General features: G+C 41.7%; 1 protein-coding gene across 4 annotated transcripts in view; it reads right to left on the bottom strand.

Moving 5' to 3' along the window:
* PAK3 (p21 (RAC1) activated kinase 3) overlaps positions 1-25,246 on the bottom strand; it is a 121,479-nt gene that overhangs the window by 26,156 nt on the left and 70,077 nt on the right. For all 4 annotated transcript variants that reach the window (XM_030306107.1, XM_030306111.1, XM_030306108.1 and 1 more), the window contains one exon: positions 17,978-18,041. In XM_030306107.1, coding sequence (XP_030161967.1) covers positions 17,978-18,041 — 64 coding nt within the window. The remainder of the gene's footprint in view (positions 1-17,977; positions 18,042-25,246) is intronic.

Genomic DNA, 25,246 nt, shown 5'->3' with positions numbered 1-25,246 from the left:
CTATTGAGACATTTTTTTTTTCAAAATTTCTCAACAGCTTCTATGACGTTTCCCTCCAACCCACCACCCTTTAAAAATCTATCATTCCTAAGGTCCTGGTAGTATTCATGCTCCCATTCTAACTTCAATTGTAGGGGTCTTTGCTTTGCACATAGAAATTGTGTAGTGAAGCTGAATTCACAGTGATAACGTTCTGTGAAACACACATGCATTCTAAACCACATCCCTACCTCTATTCCCAAGAAAAAGGAAAACCCCGTCAATTTCATCGAAATGTTTGTGGTGAGTAAAGGAATAAGAATGGAGATCAGTCCTGTGATTCACAGGACACGGTAATGCTCCAACACTGCTACTTAAAATTTCTAGTAATTGTTGTTGCTCCTTTGTTCTCTATACATCACTTGCTCTTTTGTTTTCTGGGTCCAGGATTTCTTTTCTTATGTCAGCCATTTCTTTGCCATTCTTCTCCCTTCTTCTACTTGGATGAACCAAAATATTTCTCCTAAGCCTAGGAAGTTTACATTACTGCTCCTAATGAATAAAATGAGTGGGGTAGTATAAGGACTATTTGACTACTAAGAGAGATCTGAGTCCTAATATTTATCCTAACATCAACAAGCTGTGTGACCTTGGGCCAGTCACTTCCCTGTTCTGAGCTTCAGTCCCCTCAACTGAGAAAATAGTGATCACAAGAACAGTAAAAATATATGGAGCATGTTGTGCATGTCAGACAATGCACTAAGAATGTAATATAAATCACCTTATGTCTATTACCTCCACATTACAGACAAGGAAGCTGAGGCTCAGAGAGGTGAAGTGACCTGCCCTAAGTTAAACAGCTTATAGTCCAAGTCTGTCTGACTCTGACCTGTAAAATATAGGAAATGGGCCACTTTATTTCTACAGTTCTTTATTTTTTTGAAATTTTCAAATTTATTTAATTATTTTTATTATTTTTTAAAGGTTTTGGGTTTTTTTTTTTTGAGAGAGAGAGAGAGAGAATGAGTGGGGGATGGGCAGAGAGAGAGGGTGAGAGAGAATGTCAAGCAGGCTCTGTGCTATCAGCATAGAGCCTGACTTGGGGCTTGAACTTACGAACCATGAGATCATGACTTGAGCTGAAATCAAGAGTTGGATGCCACCCAGGAGCCCCAAAAAATTTATTTCAAAGTAGTATCTATGCCCAACGTGGGGCTTGAACTCACAACTCCGAGATCAAGAGTTGCACGCTCCACTGACTGAGCCAGCCAAGCTCCCTAAATTCTAAGGTTCTTGAATTTCATGATGTACAATCTACAAATTCTGCTCTCTTCATTCTGCATAGGTACATACATATCTATTGGAACTTGACTAAAAAATTGCCCTTACTCAACAGGTGTCACCTAAAGCAGGACTTACAAGTTTCAGAAATTCCTCAGGTTTGAGGCTGATGTGAAATCAGCCTCTCAGTTTTGTGTATTTGAGATTCTGGGTTCAGAGCACGCGGTTCGTGCTCATTAAGTATTTGCTGAATGAACAAATTAATAAAAGTCTTTTCAAACAAACATGCAACTGCAACAAAACCTTTCCTTTCTGTGGAGGAATCTTCTACATAAACCAACATAAAACACTTCCCTTGTGGAATAAGCTATCAGACATTTCTGATTTCAGGGGCCACTTTGTGATTGGTCCTTCTGAACTCAGAATCACCTGGGCTCAAAAGAATAGATCACCTTGACTTGGTGTGTATTTCAACTGCATGAGCCCCGAACAACTACCTAAATCTGTTTGTAGGATTATATTCAAAAATGCCTTTACTTGGGGCACCTGGGTGGCTCAGTCTGAGGTTAAGCATGTGACTCCTGATTTCAGCTCAGAAAGTGATTATCATGGTTCATGAGATCGAGTCCCACATCTGTCTCTGCACTGACAGCGCTGAGCCTGCTTGGGATTCCTTCTCTCTCTTTCTGCCTCTCCCCTGCTCATACATGCTCTCTCTCTCTCCCTCAAAATAAATAAATATTTAAAAAATACCTTTTCTTGCACATTTCCTTCAGATGCCATAAAAGTAACAGTATCTGCAAAATGAGATGATAGCATCTTCCTCACAGACCCACAGGAAATTGAAAGGCACAATCTATGTAAGCATTCAGTCCTGTGCCCAGATCAGAGTTGGCGCTTAACACGGTAACTGCTATTATTATCAATTTACTTCCCCATCTCCAAGCCAAAACATCCTTGCTAGTGCTTGTCCCTGTTTTCAAAAAGGACAAAGGTAGTGGGGCACCTGGGTGGCTCAGTAGCTTGGGCAGCCAACTCTTGATTTCGGCTCAGGTCATGATCTCACGGTTGTGAGATCGAGCCCCACGTTGGGCTCCGTGCTGACAGCTTGGGATTCTCTTTCCCTCTCTCTCTGCCCTCCCCCCTCCCCCTCTCTCTCTCACTCGCTCTCTCTCTCTCTCTCTCTCTCTCTCTGTCAAAAATAAATAAATAAACTTAAAAAGAAACAAAAAGGACAAAGGACAAAGGGGGCTTACTGGAATGCTTTATAGAGGTTCCACGTCCCTTTTTTTCCTTAGTATTTTTGCCTTTTTCTTTCTTTTTGGAATGCCTTTATTGAACAAAACCATACGTAAAAATCCCTCAATATAAAATAGGAGCTGCTCCAGCTAAAGCTGCTAGGGAGAGAGGCCCAACATCCCTGCCCCAGTGGCTTTCCCCTATTCACCACCCTGTCCCCTGCCCCCAATCCCATTTCTACTGTCCTAAAAGCTAAACTTGTGATTGACTTGGAGTGCAAAGGGGATTAGTGTTTAACATCTCTAGAGATTTACCTTTCAAATCCTTGGGTTTTGGGCCCCCCAACCTCCCTCTGCATTTCATTGTCTTAAATTGCTAGAGTCCTAACGCTGGAATCCCAATATCCTGGATTTTGTGGCATTCTGTGGCATAGAATTGCCAAAAATCCCTAATCCACAGAGGTCTAAAGACCCTGAAATTCTAGAACATCAGTTATTAACTAAAAAATTAGCTTTTCTCATTCTCCCTTCTCCCACCTTAGTGCCTACATGCAATTGTCCAGGGGGAGCCATTTTCTCCTTCCTCAACTCTTGTTCCCAGCCTTAAAATGGTGACATTCTCTTCCACCCCTCTTCTCACCCCACCCCCCACCCCCAAACATGTCAGGTGCTTGGAATTCACAGCTCTGATCACTAAGTTCTTGGTTGGCCCAACTTTTGGCCTTCACAGAATCCTCAACGCAAACTCAGGTACTAACCTGCAGAATACAATTTCGTGCCCTGCCTCCCACTTGATCTTTGCACCTCAAACACTTCTCCACACGACAGCTCTGATGCCTTCCCATAGTCCAACAATTTAAGATTCAACTGGTATGAATGTGAATGTCTCTCCTTCACTTATTCCTTTGAGCCAAGTGCTCTCCTTGCCTGCTCTTAGGTTATGAACCACAGTCCTTGCCCCCATCTGCTCAATCCTTCCTGGGTTCAAATCCCACCAGTTCCTAGTTGTGTGACCCTGGGTAAGTAATTTAACCTCTACGTAGCTCAGGAATAAAGGAGGATTAAATGTATATGGTGGTGAAAGCCAGTTCTTCAAACACATTGCCAATACACATCAGCACTGACATCATCATCACCATCATCATCCATAGTCTATAGTTTGGGAACTTAATGAATATATTAGGCAACAACCAACCTAATAATAATAGTTACCATTATTAATGTAATAACCATTAATATGATAATAATATGAAAGCCATTATTATTAGGAATTATATTATATTATATTATATTATATTATATTATATTATATTATTATTAGGCATCTCATTTAAATATCTGGGAGTTTCCAAGATATTTGATTTCCAAATTCCTAACAGGAATTTTACATTTACCTAAGGTGGAACTAATTAAAATATCATTTTCTTTTCATAAGAAAAGATTTCATTCCTTCATTTCAAAGAAATACATTTCTTTTCAGCGAGAATGATAACTTTTGATTACCTTGCATAGCTCACTGATCAAAAGCTCTAAGCAGCAGTTACACAGTGTTTGCCTTACAAAGTCTGAGAAATAAGCTATTGTTTAATAATATGGTCTAATACTTTTAATTATTCATGTCCTAGAGTTCATAAAAACAAATAACTGAGGGGATCCTTCGTGGTGAAGCTGGGAAGCACTTTCCTTGTAAGAGGGAAGAACAGTAGTGTATACTCCTAAAGAAACAATCTTTGAACCAACAAACATGTCACACTGATTCCCCCCAAAATGGGCCTTGTAACAGCCTGGGCTATGTTGAAGTATCTCAAAGGCTATCTTTACAAAATCAATCAATCAATCACTTTAAGAAAAAAAAAGGCAGTTCCATGCAGCATTTTGGGACATAAGAATGCCAGGAATCAAACTAACAAATATGAAAGTTAAAACTCCCAATTCTCGAGTATATTGGGCTGGTGGGCCAAAATGGTCAACACTGTCAATTTAATTTTTATGCCAGTTAATTACATTGATCTCTCTTATGTCTCCATTCCAGTTATATCGAAGCCAGATTGCAACGGGGGGAACATTTGTTTATGATGGGGTTTTTGTTTCTTCCAAACCTCAGTCACTCAGATGGTATAAAGAAAGCATGCCTTATCAGGACTCAAGGGAAAAGAGAGATCATCCAGTTTAACTTCATTAAAGATGGGAAATCTGAAGCCAAGAGAGTAGGATGAATGTGCCCCAAGATGACACAGCTAGTAAGTAACAAAAGCCTCCCAATTTTGAGCAAGAGATATTTCAGTTAACCTCCACGATGGTTCAAGAATATTAAACCAACAGATTGCTCAACTGTTGGGCCTCATCATCAATTACAGTGTGATGAGTACTGCTGGGTTCTTGGCATCACATTAGATACTTCATCAACAATTTCTTCTTGACCTGGCCAAGCACTTAGTACTCAAATGGAAACATTGGCATCTAGCCTAAAGAGTCTAGAAAGAAACAAACAATGCACTGTTTCTCCCTTTTCCTCCCAAGACAAGTCCATTTAATTATCAGCAATCTTCATCAGGTTTTGATGCTTCCTGCTAAGAGCCGATATCAAGCCATGATCATGAGTAGTTGCCAGAGCCACAGCATGGTAAGATTTATAATTTAGATTAATCACTCGTATTTCAGCATGGAAATGGATTTGAGGAGGGAAAGAAAGGCAGGCAAGTGAGGCTAGAAGGAAGCTCACTGACTAAGAGAACAGGAAGAGGGCAAGACGACTGGAGAGCTCAGGGAGATCCAAGGAGAGCCTCATGGTAATAAGAGCAAGGGAGCCAGAAGGATAGGGCGATATTCACATTTAAGGTTTTATAAGCATAAATATGATGCTAATGAGGTCACAGGGATTTAATCCACACTGAGGATTTTTTTTTAATTTTTTTTAATGTTTACTTATTTTTGAGAGAGAGAGAGAGAGACAGGGCATGAACAGAGGAGGGGCAGAGAGAGAGAGAGAGAGAGGGAGACGCAGAATTTGAAGCAGGCTCCGGGCTCTGAGCTGTCAGCACAGAACCTGACATGGGACGTGAACCTGTGAATCACCAGATCATGACCCAAGCTGAAGTCAGACGCTTAACCGATTGAGCCACCCAGGTGCCCCAAGGATGGTTGTTTTTTTACATCTACTCCTACTTCTGCTGATAGAAAAGGCCATCTTGTTTATTGAACCTTACACTCTGCTTGCTCTCTACAAATGGGCGATCTCGCTGCTCACCCTATACAATTTTACAAATGAGGAACCTGGAACTGGGGAATGCTAAGTAACCTGCCCAAGGTTACACAGTTTGTCAGCAGCTGAACTCACAAATGCATTAGTTGGGCTCCACAGTCCACGCTCTTAACTACCATTTCATGTTCCATTACAGATCTTTAGCTTTTCTACATCAATGCTAAGGGCAAGCGTGGTACTTCCTAAAGTCTGGCCTTGTATCTACTATGCGAAGGTGCCTCCCTAAAATATTTCTCTTGCCTCTAATTTCCTGCTTAACTTAGTCCACATGCCCCCTCTGTAAGCCATTTAGTTTGCCCCTGCACAACTCGGTTTGATTCCTTTGGCATAACAATAGGAGATGGTTCTTTTGTTTTCAGACTCCATTAAGATTGCTCATGTGGCCAAGAGTGGGCTAGTTCTTAGGGCGGGACTTCCTGTTCTGCTGAGTATTCAAAACACAGTTACTACATGTAGGCCCTTATCTTGCTATACTAATGCACCTGTCATAAAAATACCTAGATATCATATGGTCCAATACTACCGTACATCTACTCATTTGGTTGAGGCACATGCCCTGTTGTGTTCAGGAATGGTGATGAACAGTGTCACCACTCAGGCAACAGCTCTTTCAGAGGGGGTTCCAGTGCTTCCTTTTGTGTAGTTTGCCTCTTAAAAATGTATCACTAAATTAAAAACAAAAAAACAACCACCGTAAAGTTTTGTACAGATCATGTTGTCAAAGTACCTTTCTGAGTACCCAGAATGGAGCCGGGACCAGGTGGTCCATTCTTTACTTAGTAGAATTATAGATTGGAACAGGGAATTTTCTGTTCCTTCGCTAGGGCATGACGGTCCCCAGAGTATCCGTGGTCATCTAATTTTAAATAGAGCTGTAACACATTACGGGTGTGGGGCCAGGGAGCTCCATGTGTTACAGTCTAGTGATAATGAGGCCACAGTTACAGGCTTTAATCCCTGGAAAGGCCAACATGAAGCCTAACCAGCTGTTTCACACAGTGCACGCCATTGGTTTCAAGACTGCCTAGACAGGAAAGGGGGGCCGGCGGCTTCATACAAGCTCATTACTATGGCTGGAAAAAAAACAAAGTGTAAGCCCTGCTAATGGTGGCTGATTGAGTGGCATCATCCTTCTTTACAAGGGACAGCACACAACACAGTGCATTTAAGAGCAATAAGTAGAACAAAGAGCATCTTCCAGTGCTCTATAAACATTGTTCTTCACAAATGCTAATGTATTCCCAATCTCCTTCATCACAAAGGCTATTATAAAGCTCAGACGACATCTATTTAGTGCCTCCTAGCTGTGCGCTACCTTGTATAGCCCAAAACAGATCCGATGAGGGAGCAAATACTTTTCTGCTTTGGGTGGTCCTACCCAAAGAATCGCTTGGGTAAGCACACTAGACACCACTTATGCTCTTGCGCATAGTTTCTTGAACAAAGCAAAACAAGTCAGAGGTTTTATTCTCAGCACTTATCCCTGAGTTCTATGCTTTCCGCCCCTTTGTCAGGTTCTCTAAACAAGCTGTTATTCATCAAGTCCTCTAAGAAACAAGTTTCAAAACGATTCATCTTCCATATGGGAACTTTATGTCAGAGGCAGAAGAAGAGGGCTCCTCACTGGGTAGCAAAGATTAGTCTGAGAAAGGCCTAACATGATATATTTACTTTCTCAAGCCTTAAAATGAAAATGAGTTGAGGGGAACAGGGACTGAACTCTTGCAAAACAACAAGAGAAGAGGTTTATCTGCAATTACTGATGGCTTGATCATATCATTCCATAAAATTATATGATTGGCAAAGATCCAGACGTTGGACAAAATCCCTGTGGCCAAACGTCCTTATTCACAGGAGGAAATCAGTTTCAAGCAGTGCTGCCATGGTCGCTTTCTGACAAATTTAGCTGCGGGGTTCGTGTAATCTACAAAGAGACGCGGTATACCACCGAGGTACTTTGGCATCATACAGACACAGATTCTGTTGGTCAGTGGATCCTTCAATATAGCCTTTTGTTTGCCATATACAGACAGACAGAGCATGAGTGGGGGAGGGGCAGAGAGAGAGGGAGACAACAGAATCCGAAGCAGGCTCCAGGCTCTGAGCTGTCGGCACAGAGCCCGACGTGGGCCTTGAACCCACAGACTGCGAGATCATGACCTGAGCCGAAATCGGACGCCTAACCGATTGAGCCACCCAGGCGCCCCTAGAGCCCCTTCTTAAACGTTCTCCCTTTTGGAAATCAGTGTGTGTATGAGTTTTTATTATAATCCTAGATTCCCAAATAAATTAACGGGGCTGCGGTGGTAGGGTGTGGGCCAACAACTAACATTGTTAGTCAGCATGTCACATGGAACAACCTCTATGGTGGGGGGCAACTTGGCCATTACAAGTATCCCTTCGTGGGGCGCCTGGGTAGCTCAGTCAGTTAAGCATCTGACTTCGGCTCAGATCATGATCTCACAGCTCATGACCTCACACTTCTGGGTTCAAACTCCACGTTGGGTTCTGTGCTGACACCTCAGAGCCTGGAGCCTGCTTCGGATTCTGTGTCTCCCTCTCTCTGCCCCTCCCCCACTTGCACGCTGTCTCTCTCTCTCTCTCAAAAATAAACATTAAAAAATTTATAAAGAAAGTACCCTTTCATGTAACAATTCCACTTTCAGTAGTTTAACCTAATGATCGATTTGCATATGTATGAAATGCCTTCTTTGTGAAGATCTTCACTGAAGCCTTGTTTATGTGAGGAAAATACTGGAAACAAACTAAGCGTCTATTGATGAGGCGCTGATTAACTATATTATGGTACATCCAGAAAAAAAAACACCACATCTGTTAAAAAGAATGAGGTACTGATACGAAACCATCTCTAAGACACAGGCAAAGAACAAAATAGGAGATTTATAACATGTTACCACCTGCGTTAAAAATATACCTACAACAAACACATGTGTACATGCACAAATACACACAGATGTGTACCACATGTGCCCAAATACAAGGTATGGTATCCGCTCCCCCCAGTTTTTCCTCAGGAAAAAGGGGAATTGCCTTATATTCAAATCCTTATAAAATCTCTCTTGTAATATGGTCATTCTTCATGTTCATTTGTTTTTATCCATAAAGTACTATTTGGGATTGACACCTTAGGTTGAAATATTCTCAATCAATGCCAGTTTGGATACTCATAGAGAATATCTGTCAGAATTGGAAAGAAAGGATGTAAATAAATTATTTCTGAAGGTATGATCAGAACTGCAAGTGTTGGATGTCATAAACAAGCTTTGTAAAGGTCACTTTCAAAATTAATGCAGTGAAAAGGGCACCCATTAGCCAACGATAGGAGAGTTGGAACATCAAATACAACAGTGAATACAACTGACTGAAATGGATTCAATATATAAAGGCCAGTGAGCTTATAAAATTTTTTTCATAAAAGAAAATGCTTCCTTCTCTCACTTAAAATCAAAACACCCCTCATAGGATGCTTCTGGAAGTAACTCAGGTACCAACTCCTTACACTGAAATTGGCAATTAAAACTTAAGCATTTAACTTGATTTGCCTGTATGAACTATATTTCAGAGTAACCACAGACCCCCAGCTGATGAGGTAAAGTTCTTTTCAACAAAAGCACTGCAGGTAATAAAATGTAGAAGGTATGATAGTTTTAGAAAATCACGATCTGGGGGCACCTGGGTGGCTCAGTCAGTTAAGTGTCCAACTCTTGGTTTTGGCTCAGGTCATGATCTCACAGCTTTGTGGGTTTAAGCCCTGCATCGGGCTCTGTGCTGGCTCTCTCTCTGCCCCTCTCCCACTTGCACTGTCTCTCTCAAAATAAATAAACTTAAAAAAATAAAAACACAATTTTGTAATCCTTCATTTAATAATTATTTGGGCAGTACAGTCATCAATAGATGAAACCATTAGATGAAAGGCTGATGAAGAACTTTGCATTAGACGGGACAGGGAGTCCCACTGACTGTTCTTATTTATTTATTTATTTATTTATTTATTTATTTATTTATTTGAGAGAGAGCACGTGTGAGTGGGGCAGAGGGGCACAGGGAGAGAGAAAATCTCAAGCAGGCTCCACACTCATCACAGAGCCCAATGAAGAGCTCGATCCCACGACCCTGACATCATGACCTGAGCTAAAACCAAGAGTCAGATGCTCAACCAACTGAGCCACCCAGGTGCCCCCCGCAACTGACTGTTCTGATCAATCTATTCATCACTGAAAAATGGGATGATCAGACACTGTGTGCCTTCTGATATAATATGAAATACATAGAACCGACCTATGAAGGAATGTTGCCAAAGGTTGAACTTGAATCTTATTAAGCTTTGAGGACTAACTTCCACTGATAGGAAATACAGGTAATAGATGAGCAAGTTAAAGGACATTGAATGAAACTAACAGACAAATCCAGAAAGTGGTACATTCTACAAGACAGTGACTAATTTAGTCAATCCATCAGTGGGAATGGAAAAAGGGGAAATGCTTTAAAGCACGGAGATTTAAGAGACACGATATGTCGATCTTTTCTGGATGCTAATTTGAATGAATCAACTATAAAAACTGCATTTTTGAGACAACTGGGGAACTCTGAGAGTAGACTGGCTTTTAGATGATATCAAGGGATTGCTGAATTGTGTTGGTGTTACCATGGCATTGTGATCATATTCAAATATTGATAACTATTGGATTGGGCCAATAAGAATATGGAGGTTTTTGTAGAATTCTCTCTACTCTTGTGCAAGTTAGAAACTCTAGATTTTGGCTCAGGTCATGATCTCATGATTCATGAGTTTGAGCCCCACACTGGGCTCTGCACTGGCAGTGTGGAGCCTGCTTGGGGTTCTCTGTTTCTCTGCTCGCTCCCTCCCCAGGGAGCTCTAAGTAAATAAATAAACCTAAAAAAATAAAATAAAAAGTGGTATCACGGAGAGTTACGATGTGAAGATCTAAATATACACCTGCAAAACAATCATGTAAATGTTATATGGGTGGGTAACTGCAACCAGAAATAAAATATCCAGGGACACAATAGCAGTGGATTCAAAAATATTGTATCTAAAGATGTTAGAGGAGATTCAGATGATGTACTTGGATAGCTGCTGGGTGACTCAAAGCAGGGCTCTAGTGATTACAAAAACGATGTTAAAGATGCACATTAAGATTTTGAATTATACTCAGGAAATGCGAGAGTAGAAAAATCTCTCCCAACGTAAACATTATTTTATATAATGTGTGTGTGTGGGGTTTTGTCTGGTTTTTCAAGTAGGCTTTACACCCAACATGGAGGTCAACGCGGCACTCGAACTCATGACCCTGAGATCAAGACCTGAGCTGAGACAGAGTTGGATGCTTAACTGACAGGGCCACCCAGGTGCCCCATATAATGTGTGGTTTGAAATATATAAATAAGAGTGATTAGCAAGTTAAACATCATAAATAGACATTCACCATTTGTGTATCTAACAGTTTACATGTTCAGATAAGTAAAAAAACTGTTTTTAAAAATTATGTCATTGGGGGCGCCTGGGTGGCTCAGTCAGTTAAGCGGCTAGCTTCAGCCCAGGTCATGATCTCATAGTTCATGAGTTCGAGCCTAACATTGGGCCCTCTGCTGTCAGCACAGTCTCCACTCTGGTTCCTTTCCCTCCCCCACCCCTCTTTGCCCCTTCCCTGCTCAGGTGCTTTCTCTTTCTCTCTCAATAATAATAAATAATTTTTTTAAAAAAATTATGTCATGGTGTGACCTTTTATCCAAGCATACATGATGTATGAGTACGTGTATGTGTGTGTGTGTGCGTGTGTGTGCGTGCGTGTGTGTGTGTGTGTGTGTGTGTGTGTGTGCTTAGAGAGTGTATGAGAGTTTTACCTAGGAAACCAGTAACAAATTCTTTCCAGAGGTTTCCTCTATACAAGGTAAGACGGAGGCGAAGGCACAAGGGTTGGAGGGACGTTGACTTTTCACTGCCTACTCTTGTGAATCTTCAGAGGGTTACACCATGTCCAAGTACAACCTACTTAAAAAAACTATCCAAACGAATACAAATTACAGTGCATCTTGTATCTCTCACTTTGTTTGATAACATAGTCCGGACAGATCTTTTTAGCATGATTTCCTGTTAACTCCCTGGTCAAACTGGACGTTTGACTGTCCATGAGACTGGTGCTGCTGATTGCCTCTTTTGGTCTTTTTGATATGCAGTCACCAAACAGTGGCTAAGGATTTCTTTTATGCCAGACACCGCTGCAGGCCCTAGCGATACCACAGCCCGAAGCCGGTGTTCATTTGGTTTCCTTCCCCAACTGAACTGCCCATAATCCCCACTTGTTAAATCCTATACCTTCTCAAGTCACTATTCCAATGCACCCTTCTCTAAGGATCCTTCCTTATCCCCTCTCCCTGGCTAGAAAGGATTTGTCCCTCCTCTCCAACCACATGTCCCCATAGCTCTTTGTAATTATGTTACACTCCTCAGTGTATTCTGCTCTACAGAACAGTAGCCGTGGGTGCACCTTTCACCTCTAATAATACCTAACATTTACTGAGCACTTCCCTATGTGTCATGTGTTGCACTAAGTACTTTAAATGCCTTCCCTGGGGGCGCCTGGGTCGCTCAGTCAGTTGAGCGTCTGACTTCGGCTCAGGTCATGATCTCGCATTTCATGAGTTCGAGCCCCACATCGGGCTCTGTGCTGACAGCTCAGAGCCTGGAGCCTGCTTCGGATTCTGTGTCTCCCCCTCTCTCTGCCCCTCCCCTGCTTGTGCTGTCTCTCTGTCTCTCAAAAAAATGAATAAATGGTAAAAAAAAAAAATTAAAATATGTTCCTTAAAAAAATAAAAAAAAATAAATGCCTTCCCGGGACGCCTGGGTGGCTCAGTCCATTAACCGCACGACTTCGGCTCAGGTCATGATCTCATGGTTCATGAGTTCGAGCCCCGCGTCGGGCTCGGTGCTGACAGCTCGGAGCCTGGAGTCTGCTTCCGATTATGGGTCTCCCTCTCTCTCTCTCTGCCCCTTCCCTGCTCATGCTCTGTCTCTCTGTCTCTCAAAAACAAATAACCATTACAAAAAATTTTAAGCACCTTCCCTTTTTCGCATCTCCCGACTTTATGAGGTATGGGCCTTCTGTGTGCTATGAACGACAGCACTGATGGTTTCGGAAATTAACTAATTGGCCTACAGACTTCTGAGCTCAGAATCTGGGCTCTTTGTTTTTCTTCAAGGTTTCCCCAAACCATCCCTTCGCTCCTCCGTGGTTTTCCCAGTTTCAAGCGATTTTACGTGGCGAGGCAAGCTCAGATATGAGTGATGTATACATGTATGCTGTAAGATTCAGGCCTGAAGACAGAAAAGATCAGTTAGGGCCAAGGCAGCCAGGGAGAGGTCTGTGAGGGAGAGGGCGGTGAAGAAAAACATGCGGATAAAATTGTGGGCAAAAAGTACACACATTTGGGAGGGAGGTGAGGGGGTCCCTGCTCATTCCTTGATCCAACTCTCCTTTTTGCCCCATCAGATGTTCAGAAAGACGGTGGACACAGAGGTCACCGTGACTCTCAGAACCCGGGTCTTAACTACTGTGTTCTGTTCCGTGCGTCATGTGTAGTCCACACTCAGGAAAAATTCACTGAATTGGAAAAGTCATGTGTTAAACTGGATCCAAACCGCCTCTGAGTTGTGTCCTCAAAAATGTGTGTCTACTACAGTGAAGAGAAAGCAAACATGAAACCGAGAGAGAAAGGGGGTCTGCCTCTCAGTGCATTCTCGTTTAGGAAAAGGCCGTAAAAACAAATTCAAATACGTTAATGAGGAACCTGTGAGGACAGTTGCTGGTGTTACTAAATTCAGCCCTGTGTAGGGACACAGCTGCTGCCTCTTCGAGAATTACACAGGCTCGCCAGTGATAGCTGTTGACTGAAACTAAATATTTGATTTTCTTGTCTCGCTCCACCCCCTTTGCTAAACAAGTTCTTTTAATTAACTATCCCACAGAGTGAAGATTCTGAAGTCTTCACCGGATAGATTTCTGACAGACTCATGCTGTTAATGGTAATTTGGAAGGTGCCCGGCCTCTTGTCTTTCCTTCCTTTTCTTTCTCTAAACTTCGCATACATCTGCACAAAACATCCAGATTTGGTGGCCAATGATAGAACACTTCTCACAGAAACCTGGTGAAATAATGTCATTTTTAGCCTTCACAGAAACCTGGTGAAATAATGGCAGAAGCCCATACTGGAAAAATTCAGTTTTCCAAGCAGATGAGGGTGATTAATGGAGAGGTTCTTCTCAAATCCGGCTCCCAGGGGTAAGCTGCTGTGTTCCCTGGAGCTGACTGAAACTGGAATACTGGGGCTGATTATTCCTAGCACCAAATGATTCCTGACACAGGTTTGAATTTCACCGTTATAACAGGTAAAGCAAAAACAAGTAAAAAAAAAAAAACCAGGCTTAATGAAAAGAAAATAAAAACCCTATATACTGAGAGCAGAGACGCATTTGTCTAACTCAGGCCAATCATTCATGGAAAAAAAAATCCATTGAGAGCAATTTAAGTAAAAGGAAAATTAATTTAAGTGGTTTTCTTTTTTTGGTCTAGTGAGAAATAAATCCATATTTTGCTCATTCACTTGAAAAATGAAGAACGGAGAACACAAATCTACTAAAAATGAAAAACCAAAATTAGTCAATTAAATACAAGCTGAAATCACAGCAAATGAATAGATTCTGGTTATTTCTATCGTAAGTTACTTCTATCTTAAAAGCCATTTAGAAATGCATCTTGATTTTATATTACTACCATTTGGGTTTGGAAAATGGGCAGTGGAAGATGAAGCCAACATGAACGAAAAAGGCAGACGTGCAACACACACAAATACCCAAAGAATAAGGAATCAGAACGAGTTATTACAAGAAAAAAGAGAGACACATGGAGACAGAGAGAGGGAGAGACAGAGGACCGAAAGAACAAGATGGACATATATGTACATATGAAAGCACAGAGGACGGAGGAAAAGGAGAGCTAAAAAGAACAAACATTTCCTTGTTTGTTCCACAAATATTTATTGAGGCAAAAACAGATCCAGAGAGATGGGAGAGGCAGACAGGAGAAGCTCTGTACGTCTTTGACCTTGGCCAAGGAAACTCTTGCTGTTGACCAAAATTGTACAAAATCGTTTCCTCTTTTTTTCTTTTTGAGGGGGGCTACTAAAGTACAAAAACACTGTGATAGACACCCAAGGAGACAAAAGGAGGAATAAAATGACCTCCTACCCTCTAAGGATGTATTTAAAAGTTTAATTGGGCATATGAGTGAACAATCTACTGGGTTCAACATTCTTTAAAATGATGAACTGGCTGGGAATTTAAAACAGACCTTTCCGCGGTGGCAAGCGGGATTTGACTTTTCAATTTGGATTACAGAGGATTTACAAAGTTAGGCAGAAATACAGAACTTTCCTTTTGCACCTTCAGAGGTCAGCAGCATAAATAACTAGGAGGGGAAATGTCTTTGGAGTATGCAAAGTTCCTTGGCAGCCTCACGTTTGTTCTTGGCGAAATCAGTCTTGCTTCATTACCTGGTATCTGGGAGATATTCGAAACCATCTCCTACTTTTTTCTTTTTTAAATTCAATGCTTTTTTTTTTTTTTTTGGCTCAGTTGGGTCTTAGTGGGAAAGAGCAAGCAAAACAGAATTATAACATCTTCCACTTCCCACTCCCCAAAAGACAGCTAAAAAAAAAAAAAAAAAACCAACCCTGATTTTTGAATAAATAAACAAATAGCTCCTATTTAAATCTGCAACTAGAGCAGAGCTGCCCATTAGAAATATAATGTGAGCCGTATTTTAAATATGGGGGGAGCTATATTCTAAAAAGTTTCAAAGATAAAATTAATTTTAAGAATACACCGTACTTAACACAAGGCATGTAAAATACCATCTCAACAGGCAACCAAAATGTAATTTATTACTGAGATATTTTGCACCCTTTTTTCATGCTAAGTTTTTGAAATGAACACGTATTTCGTACTTGCAGCATATCTCAGTTTGGACTAGCCACATTTCAAATGCTCCACAGTCACATGCTTACCATACTGAACAGCAAAGATCAGAAATGCTGCTTCTCTGTGGATTGTGTATCCCTTCCTATTGTTAGCTCCACCAAAACCCCAACCGGATTATAATAAAATCTAAAAGGCAACTTTTGGGGCACCTGGGTGCTTAGTCAGTTAAGTGTCCAACTTCGGCTCATGTCACGATGTCACGATTGGTGGGTTCGAGCCTCGCATCGGGCTCTGTGCTGACAGCTCAGAGCCTGGAGCCTGCTTCGGATTCTGGGTCTCCCTCCCTCTCTGCCCACCTCTCTCTCCAGGTAGGAAATAATGGCTATAGAAGCCAGCCCTGCCCTGCACTTCGGTGAGGTGAATAGACTTGTCTTAATGTCTTCTTCCTTGCACCCTATGTAACCCTCTGTTAGGCATTTACAGCTATAGACTGTAAGTTCCTTGAGGGCTCACATCGTTACCTAGCTCTGTTTCTCTAGTGCTTAGAAAAGTACCTGGCACATAGTTGGCGCTCAATGAACAAGTAATAAACAAAGAAATTAAATTAAATTAATATAGTTTCTCATTTGCCTTAGACACATTACAAGTGCTCCACAGCCATACATGCTACTGCTACTGTATAGGACAGCACAAATATAGAACATCTCCATCATCGTAGAAAGTTCTATTCGGACAGCACTGTTCTAGAGTGAGGGGCAGAAATACTATTTGACTGGACAGGTGACGGGCATCGCTAGAGACCACAAAAGTCCTTTTTTTATCAGCAACAGAGAATACCAGTGATATCAAATGACAAAGAAGCAAAAGCACACATAGGTATGCATTTTGGCCTCTAGAAACTTCGAATACAGCCGTGTTATGGTTTCCACTGGAAGAACAACCATGGCCATATATTTTTCCCTGAGTTTCTGTCTCCCTCTTATGGTTTTCTTACCTTGATTCCCATCAGGCACATTCCCCACAAGTGCCCTTCTTACCTCCTAGCCAAAATATCTAACGAACGCTTTCCCTTATTTCCTGAGATAAGTTGGCAATTTCAAAAGAAACTTTAGTACAGAAGCTAGGAGGAAAAAAAAAGAAATAAAGGATAAAAATCGTGAAAATTCGTCAAGCTTCTGTACAATATATAATTTTCTGAACGTAAGAGTCCAAGGAAAAGCAGCAAAGTACGTGAAGAAAAGAGACTCCGCTGGCTGCAGGGCTAGCCTAATTTTGTGGGCACATTAGCAGTACCCCTTCCTTCTCAGCCAGGAGACCTCTGGAGATGTACCATCTGGGCTCCTGGCGGCGTAGAGTAGTTGATGCATCTAAATATCTTGTCCCATCCCCCATTTAAGGACCTCTCTTAAGAGCACTTCATTTGTCTTTAAACAAAACGTTTCCCTGTTGCAAACATTTGTAGCCTACTCGGGCCCTCATGATTAGTTTCACATTGAGGTCTGAGAAACATGCCTAGTTAGAGTCAGTTTATAGAACCGATGACTCCCACCTTTAGCTCTGGTGAATGATTCGGCCCCGTGGGTCCCCTTGTCTAGCTGACGATCAGGATTTCCTGAGGAACTTCCCCGAAGTTCAGATTCTTGGGTCCCACTCCAGACTTCTGAATCAAATCTCTGGCGGTAGGGCCTAGAGATCTTTATTCTTAACAAGCATACTAAGTGAAAATGATGTACTCCATCTCATTTAGGAATGATTAATCTGTTTCCTTCTTACTTGAGCAGTCAACTCTGCCTGCCTCTGGACTTCTCAGTAAGGACCTTCCCTACCTCCACTCTGGCCCTTAACAATTGGACAATGAAACAGGATCTTAAGCATAACATCCATACAGATGTAGGGGGGACAGGCAGGAAGGGGGTTTTCACACAAGTTAGAAGTTTCTATGCCTCTACTACTTTTCCAGAGAAATCAGTTTGAATCTTCTAACCATATGGGATTCAAATGTCCCTAAACACTTCATTGTTGGCCCAATATTCCTGCGGATTCCAGCAGGATGTATTCTTAGCTTAATTAACAGTCAGTCTGTCAGCTAGAAAGCCCAATATTGAGAATGCAGAACAGGAACATAAGCTAGGCTGCTATTGAATGCGAAGGTATGTCTCTGGTGCTTATCTTTTGATATTTCAAATAACAATCACTTACCCTTGACCTATTTTTTCAAATCTTGTGTATTTTTTCTTTGGGTCACCAACACTCACAATGCTTCCTGTGTTTGGGGTGGGGGGAGAGAGGAAGAGAGAGAGAAAGATTTAAATTGGTTTATCTCCCTTCATTTCATACTGAAAATTACAATGCCCGAGTCCATGACAAAACATTGGAGTGATATTCCCATGTAATTTCTGTAATTTACATGGGTAATAATACATTTTATTAAAGTAACACACAGTAATACATTAATTAAAGTAGTTGTAATAACCCATGCTGCTTTTATATTCAAAATTGATGATGTTTGGGAAACAAAAAGGACTGGACACAACTCAACATTTATAAAAAGTTCCCATAAAAGGAGATGGTAGACTAGGAGATAAAAACATCTAAGGACTTGTGTGCACTATTTAATAGAATCACAATCTTCTCTGAACTGGAGTAAAATTGAGAGCTACATCACATCCAGTTCTTCTGGACAAATCTCTATTGAGCAATTATTATGTTCCCAGTACTGTGATAAGGGTGATGGGCTCATAAAGAACAAAGTCTAATCACAAAGTAATGAGACTCATGGTTTTGGAAAATCTACATTCTCAAACCCAGGGCCCTACTTGCACTCCAGACATTTTGCAACAACTTTACTCGAATATGATTTCACCAGTGCTCCCAAACATACGAAGCAAACACTGACAGCAACGAAAGGGGGTATCGACAGCAACACGATGCTGGTCAGCGACTTTAATTAATAGCTCACTTTCCATAATGGATTGAATAACCAGAGAGAAGATCAACGAGGAAATAGTGAACAACACTATAGATTGACTGGAGCTCATACGGATACAGAACACTTCACCCAACAATGGCAGAGTACACATTCTTCTCAAGTGCACATGGAACATTCTCCAGGATAGATCGTATGTTAGGCAACAAGTCTTACTACATTTTAAAAGATTGAAATCATACAAAATGCCTTTTTTAATCATAATGGATGCAAATAAAAGTTCAGTGAACAGAAAGATGACTAGAGAATCCCAAGGTATTTAAATAAGACTTGTGTGAAGGGAGATACCTCAAGAGAAATGTAAAAATAGTTTGAACCAAATTAAAATTAAATACAACCTACCAAATTATGTGGGATGCAGCAAAAACAGTGTAAAACATTTTTTTAAAACAGGAAAAAATTAAGTGTGCCATTCAATGGTTTTCAGTAAATTTTTTGAGTTGTGCAAATTTATTAAATTTCACCAGGATCTAATTTTAGAACATTCTGGTCATCCCCAAAATGGAACCTTGTACCTGTTAGCACTCTTCATCCCCCTGCCCTGGTTTCCCAACCCATCCCCAGGCAACCACCAATCTACCTTGTGTTTCTACGGATTGTTCCAAACACTGTAGAGGAAGGTTATAAACCACCCAGGAAAAAAAAAAAAAAAAACATTAATTTATCATGTTTTGACTCTGGGAGAAAATATTGGTTTTGTTATTTCAAAATATCAAATTTAGTACTCAGAGGATGAATATTTGCCACCACTCGGAATAAATCCGAAGGAAGTACCACTGATTCTTCAAATGGTGTTCAAATGGGTGCAGAAAAATTCTGGGCCATAGCAGCACCGTGGGAATATGGGTTCAGCTTCTCAAGCAGACTACCTTGAAGGGAATAATTTATTTGCATGCCTCTGGCTCTCCCTTCATTTTTTTTTTCTTTTAAGCAAACATATCATTATTGTTACCTTTGAATTATATCTTACTAATATGGCCCCTGTTCCAAAGAAGTGTAGAGTCAGTAAGATAAGATTTACACCATGAACTAATCAAGAGAAGATCTATAGACTCTACCTCCTAATTGTTACTCTTATTCATTCCTTCCTCTTCATGCCCATGGCCACTGCCATTGTTCAGGCCCTTAACATCTCTTGCCCAAACAATTGCACTAGTCATTACCTACTTCGAAATGCTACCTTATCTAATTATCTTCCGCAATGCTTTTGGAACAGGGTGACCATATAATTCACTAACTAAGTTTCTCCTGGATAAACTGAGATGTATGGTCACCTACTTCAGAATGATTTCACTCTTACTTATAATTCCTCAAAAGTTTCTCCTTGCTACATAATCAAATTCAAATCTCAGTCTGGCACAGAGGGCTCTTTACCGTCTAACACCATCTAACTCCTATCTAACCAGACTGACCACATAGAATTCTACTCTCCATCCCTCCTACTTTACACCCTAGTAATGGTATCACTATCCAAGGCTTAGGTCTCTGCAGATGCTCCCCCTTTCCCTTTCCTAGCAAACCCATGAATTCCTATTTATTATTTAAACATTATTTCAAAGCCATCCTATTTTGTGAATTCTCCTCTGATCCTTCTAATGAGACTTCCATGTTCCTTCTTGAGGGCAGGAACCTTGTCTTTTCATCCCTGTAACTTCAGTGCCTAGATCAATGGCCACCACTGAACAGATATTTGTTGACTAAATTAATGAGAACAAGAAAGTGTGTGTTCAAGTGCTAAACTGTGTGCTACAAACAACACCCCATGTAAATTCAGACCTACCAGTAGATGGTATACCTTGAAAAAAAAAAGTTTCAGCCATGGACTGCTCATCAAGCTGTTAGGTTTATTGGTGGTGGTGGTGGTGGTGGTGGTGAGGTTTGTTTTTTACAATAGAGCTCCATGTTTCAGTGAAGTTAAATAAGACATAGACAGTGTGTGAGCTGTTCTAATTCTTTTTCTCTTGCATTTCTCATCTCAGTCCGTGGTACTACCATCTGTCTACTCAGTAGCCTGAGTCAGAAACCCGGAAGTCGTCTCTGACTCATCCCTCACCTCCACTCCCCCAATGCAGTTGTCCACTGAGTCTTGAGACTATGTCTGTTTACCTTCTAGATACCTTTTCAGTGGCACCTGGGTGGCTCAGTAGGTTAAGCGTCCAGCTCTTGGTTTTGGCTCAGATCATGATCTCACATTTCGTGAGATCGAGCCCAGTGCCGGGCTCCTTGCTAATGGTGTGGAGCCTACTTGGGATCCTCTATATAACTCCTTCTCCGTCCCTCCCCTGCTCTCGATCTCTCTCTCTCTCTCAAAAGAAGATACCTATGCAATGTGGACCCTCCTCATTACTACTGTTCTGGTTGGGCAGGCTATTGCAACAGCCTCCTAAATGTACTCCCAACCGTCAGCCTCTTCACACTCCAGTCCAGGCTCCACACCTCTCTCTGGCAGGAGGCTCTAAATGCAAAACTGATCATGTGATTCCCTGGTTCACGGGTCCTAGACACTCCCCTGACACCTCCAGGGTAAAGCTCAAACTCCTTGGTATGGGGTACAAGGCTCTTCATATCTGATTCTTGCTTCATTTTCCCATCTCCTCTTCCCCACTTCACCACTAGAACCTCATGTTTTGACCATGCCAAATTGCAACTCATGCTCCTGCTTTCCAGTTGAGCTTCCTCTCTTAAGACTGCAATCCTACCGCCCACCTACTAATTCTATATTCAAGTGGCATTGAATAAGTTAGCATTCCCAGGCATGTGCCTTCATACCTTCTACACATGCTATCCTCCTGCCTGGAATGTTCTTAAATTTCAAGTTCCAATTTTCATGCTTCAATTCAGCTTTGATGGCGCCTCTTCTAGGAAGCCTTCCCTGACTTGTTTTGAATAACATTAATAATTCCCCTTCTCTCTAGTACTGTACCTTCTCTCTCTCTTTCGGTCTCTCTTTTTGCACTTAGTCTGTTTCTCTATACCTAATACACCATGTATCCATCTCTATGTATCTGATGTCCCCTTATAGACTGTATCTTAAGAACAAGAGTCACCGCTCATTCATTTCTCTATCCTCAGTACCTCCTTATATAATGTTGTGTGAGAAATACACTAGTTGCTGAATAGATGTCTGTTGAAGTAAACTCAAATAAAGTTGGGAATTTCCTTTTGAAATTGCCCCATATTTTAAGACAGGGGCTGGAGAAGGTATTTTACTTGATTTATTGCTATAGAATGCCACCAATTTAAGTTTCTGAATCGCCACTTCACATTTCAAATTGTTTTACAGATCTCTACATCATTGAGAACTAATTATCCTTATTCAAGTCAGCAATTAATGGATAAGGGCCTGGACGTTTGCTTTTTTTTTTTTCTTTTGAATGAAATGATAATTTCAAAATCACTTGAAACCATCATTTTATTTAGGAGTTTATAGTCTTCTAAAAAAGTTATACTATTAAGTTGCTGAGCAAAGTCTTTTCCATAGACTGAACAAAAAGCAAATAAGCTTCAGCCCAAGCCGCTTTCTGAATTATGACCAATTTCAATTGGCAGGGTTTGGTTAATGAGGTTTTATGGTAGTAAATTACTCAACCTTTATTTCCTTGGTATGCAGAGTAAAAAAAAAAAAAAAAACAAAAAAACTGGAAATAAATCCTTTCATGAGGATTTACCAAAAGACAACCATTTTGATGAGCTCCTGCTTCTGAACTGCTATTCAGATAAAATGGCTTCTCCACACCCATTACCATTCACAGGAGAGCGCGTGCTGCCATCTACTGATGTCAGGCAAGTACACAGGAGGTCTTGTTTACGATTCCGAGTCACAACACAAGCTTTTCAAGTGACCTCTTTCATCAGAGCCACTGTAATTTACTTTTTTATACATTACACTAAGGAAAGGGGAAAAGCCCACTGTGACACAATGGGGGGGGGGGGAAGTGACAAAAATCAGCTACTCAAAATCAAAAAGGAGAAAAAAAAAAAAAACAACCCCGAGAGCAAGACCAGAACAATTTCCTGCCAGGGCAAATTCTTAAATAAGACACAAACTATTCATTATAAAGTATAAGGATTTAAGAAATCACTAAATAGTAGTATTTGAAAATCGGGTCCGTGATGTGGTTTCAGTGGCAGGAAAGCCGATCAATGTATTTTCCTACATATTAAGCTAAGTTGAACTCCAACCATGAAAAGATTATTAGCCCCTTACAGACCGAAGGTTTTGATTCCTGAGAAAAAAAGCAAAAGAATTCTCGAAATTACTATTAGTCCTTTCTGAGGGGATAGAAAAGTCTTGGGCGGGCGGTGCGGGAGAAGGGGAGGGACAAGAAGCGGAGGTGACTTATGGGGCCCAAGACAAATTTCCTGCGTTGCACATTTTCGCTGACAGCGCCTTTTGGAACTTCTAACATGTAGGGGTTTCTTTAGTTTCCAACAGATTCAGACAGACCACAACGAACAAGCCAGACCCAGGCTATCTGTCTGTGTAAAACTGAAAGACGATCTGTTTGTTTCAGCTATTAATGATCCCATGGTCTGGCCCCCGCAATCAGCATCTGCGCCGAAGAGGAATAGCTGGGCGGCTCTGTGGTCTGTGCTGCCCACCTCACAGTCACTGGATCCCTGAGCCTGCTCTCCCTACTTCCCCGTGCTTATGGCGGGGTCTGCTCTGGGATGGGCTGTGGGCTATTCCTCCAGCGCTCTGTCTGCCTTCCTCCTCTCCTTGGCTTCTCAGCACAGGGTCCTTTACTCCTTCCCGAAGCTCCAACAGGGGCCTGATCCCAAGGTCCCCCAGTGACTGCTGCATAGGGACCATACGTCTTGGATTATTTCTGGTTTCAAACGTTCTGTCCCGCTGGAAGACCTCACGCTCCAATTTTTCGTGTCACAAAATCCGATTGCTCTCATTTTGCAAAAAACATCAGAGTTATATACTCCTCTTTCTTGTGCTTGGCGTCTTACATACTTTACGTTGTTTAGTCCTCACAAAATCCCTGTCACATTCGTACTATTATTGCTGCCATTTTTCTTTTTAGAAATCGAAGATTTTTTTTTTTCATTTTAGAGAGTGAGAGAGAGCATGTGAGTGGTGGAGAGGGGCCAACGGGGAGAGAGAGAATCTTAAGCAGGGTCCACGCTCAGCGTGGAGACTGATGCGGGGCTTGATAGATCCCATGATCCTGGATCATGATCTGAGCCAAAATCAAGAGTTGGATGCCCAACCACCTGAGCCACCCAGGCGCCCGTACCTCCATTTTTCAAACGAAGAAACTAAAATTCAGAGGAGTTGAGTGATTTGCCTGAAGCCACACAGCGAGTGTGGGCCTAGAACTTAGATTTCCTTATGATTCATTCCAAAGCCTGTCCTATTGTCTTATCAAGGCTTTATACTCATGTAATAAAATAGTAATTGCCATTTATTGAGCTCCTACTGTGTACCAGGTACTGTTGCTGAGGTTTTTACATGCATTATTCTCATTTAATTATTATAATTCTGTTTTTTATTACAACCCCTATTTTTGGCGGGGGGGGGGGTGGTTTGTGAGGTGAGGAATAAGAGGTCAAGGAAAGTTAAATAACTTGCCCAAAGTAACACAAGCAATGGGCTGGTCATTTCTGGCTCCAATATTTTCCTCTTAGTCATAGTTGAGCTACATAAAATTCATCCAATAGACACAGTCCTGAAATGTAGTTATGGTTTTTGACTGAGGCTCGGAGGGGTTCAATAAATCGTCTAAAGTCATACAGCAAGCACATGGCAGAGAGGGGGTACACAGAGGGCAATGGTGCAACAGAGGCAAGAAAGACCCCACTTTGCAGACTTTGCAGAATAGCTCAGCCTGGACCCACTCCGTGAAAAGTACCCTCCCCCCTGCCATTTTTCTACAGGTTCTCCCTGCCAATATCTGGAAGCACAAGGTAGGGCCGGCAGTCATCGGTGGTCCAGTGGCTCAAGAGAAAATGAGTCTCTCGAGGCCCGAGCATTCTCCAACAGAGGAGAAAACACTTAATTCTTTTTTTTTTTTCAACGTTTATTTTATTTTTGGGACAGAGAGAGACAGAGCATGAACGGGGGAGGGGCAGAGAGAGAGGGAGACACAGAATCGGAAACAGGCTCCAGGCTCCGAGCCATCAGCCCAGGGCCTGACGCGGGGCTCGAACTCACGGACCGCGAGATCGTGACCTAGCTGAAGTCGGACGCTTAACCGACCGCGCCACCCAGGCGCCCCTACTTAATTCTTAATCAAATGTAGTCTTCCCCTCTTCATCACGTTGCTCAGTGCAGGGCAGAATAAACGACCAATGGAAAAGACCAGGGGCACCTGGGTGGTTCAGTCAGTTAAGCGTCTGACTTCAGCTCAGGTCATGATTTCGTGGTTGGTGGGTTTGAGCCCCGCATCGGGTTCTGTGCTCACGGCTTGGAGCCTGGAGCCTGCTTCAGATTCTGTGTCTCCCTCTCTCTCTGTCCCTCCCTGCTCGCACTC

The sequence above is a fragment of the Lynx canadensis genome, chromosome X (genome assembly GCF_007474595.2).
Source record: "Lynx canadensis isolate LIC74 chromosome X, mLynCan4.pri.v2, whole genome shotgun sequence".
Lineage (NCBI taxonomy): Eukaryota > Metazoa > Chordata > Mammalia > Carnivora > Felidae > Lynx > Lynx canadensis.
This window is presented reverse-complemented; position numbering and strand designations above follow the sequence as displayed.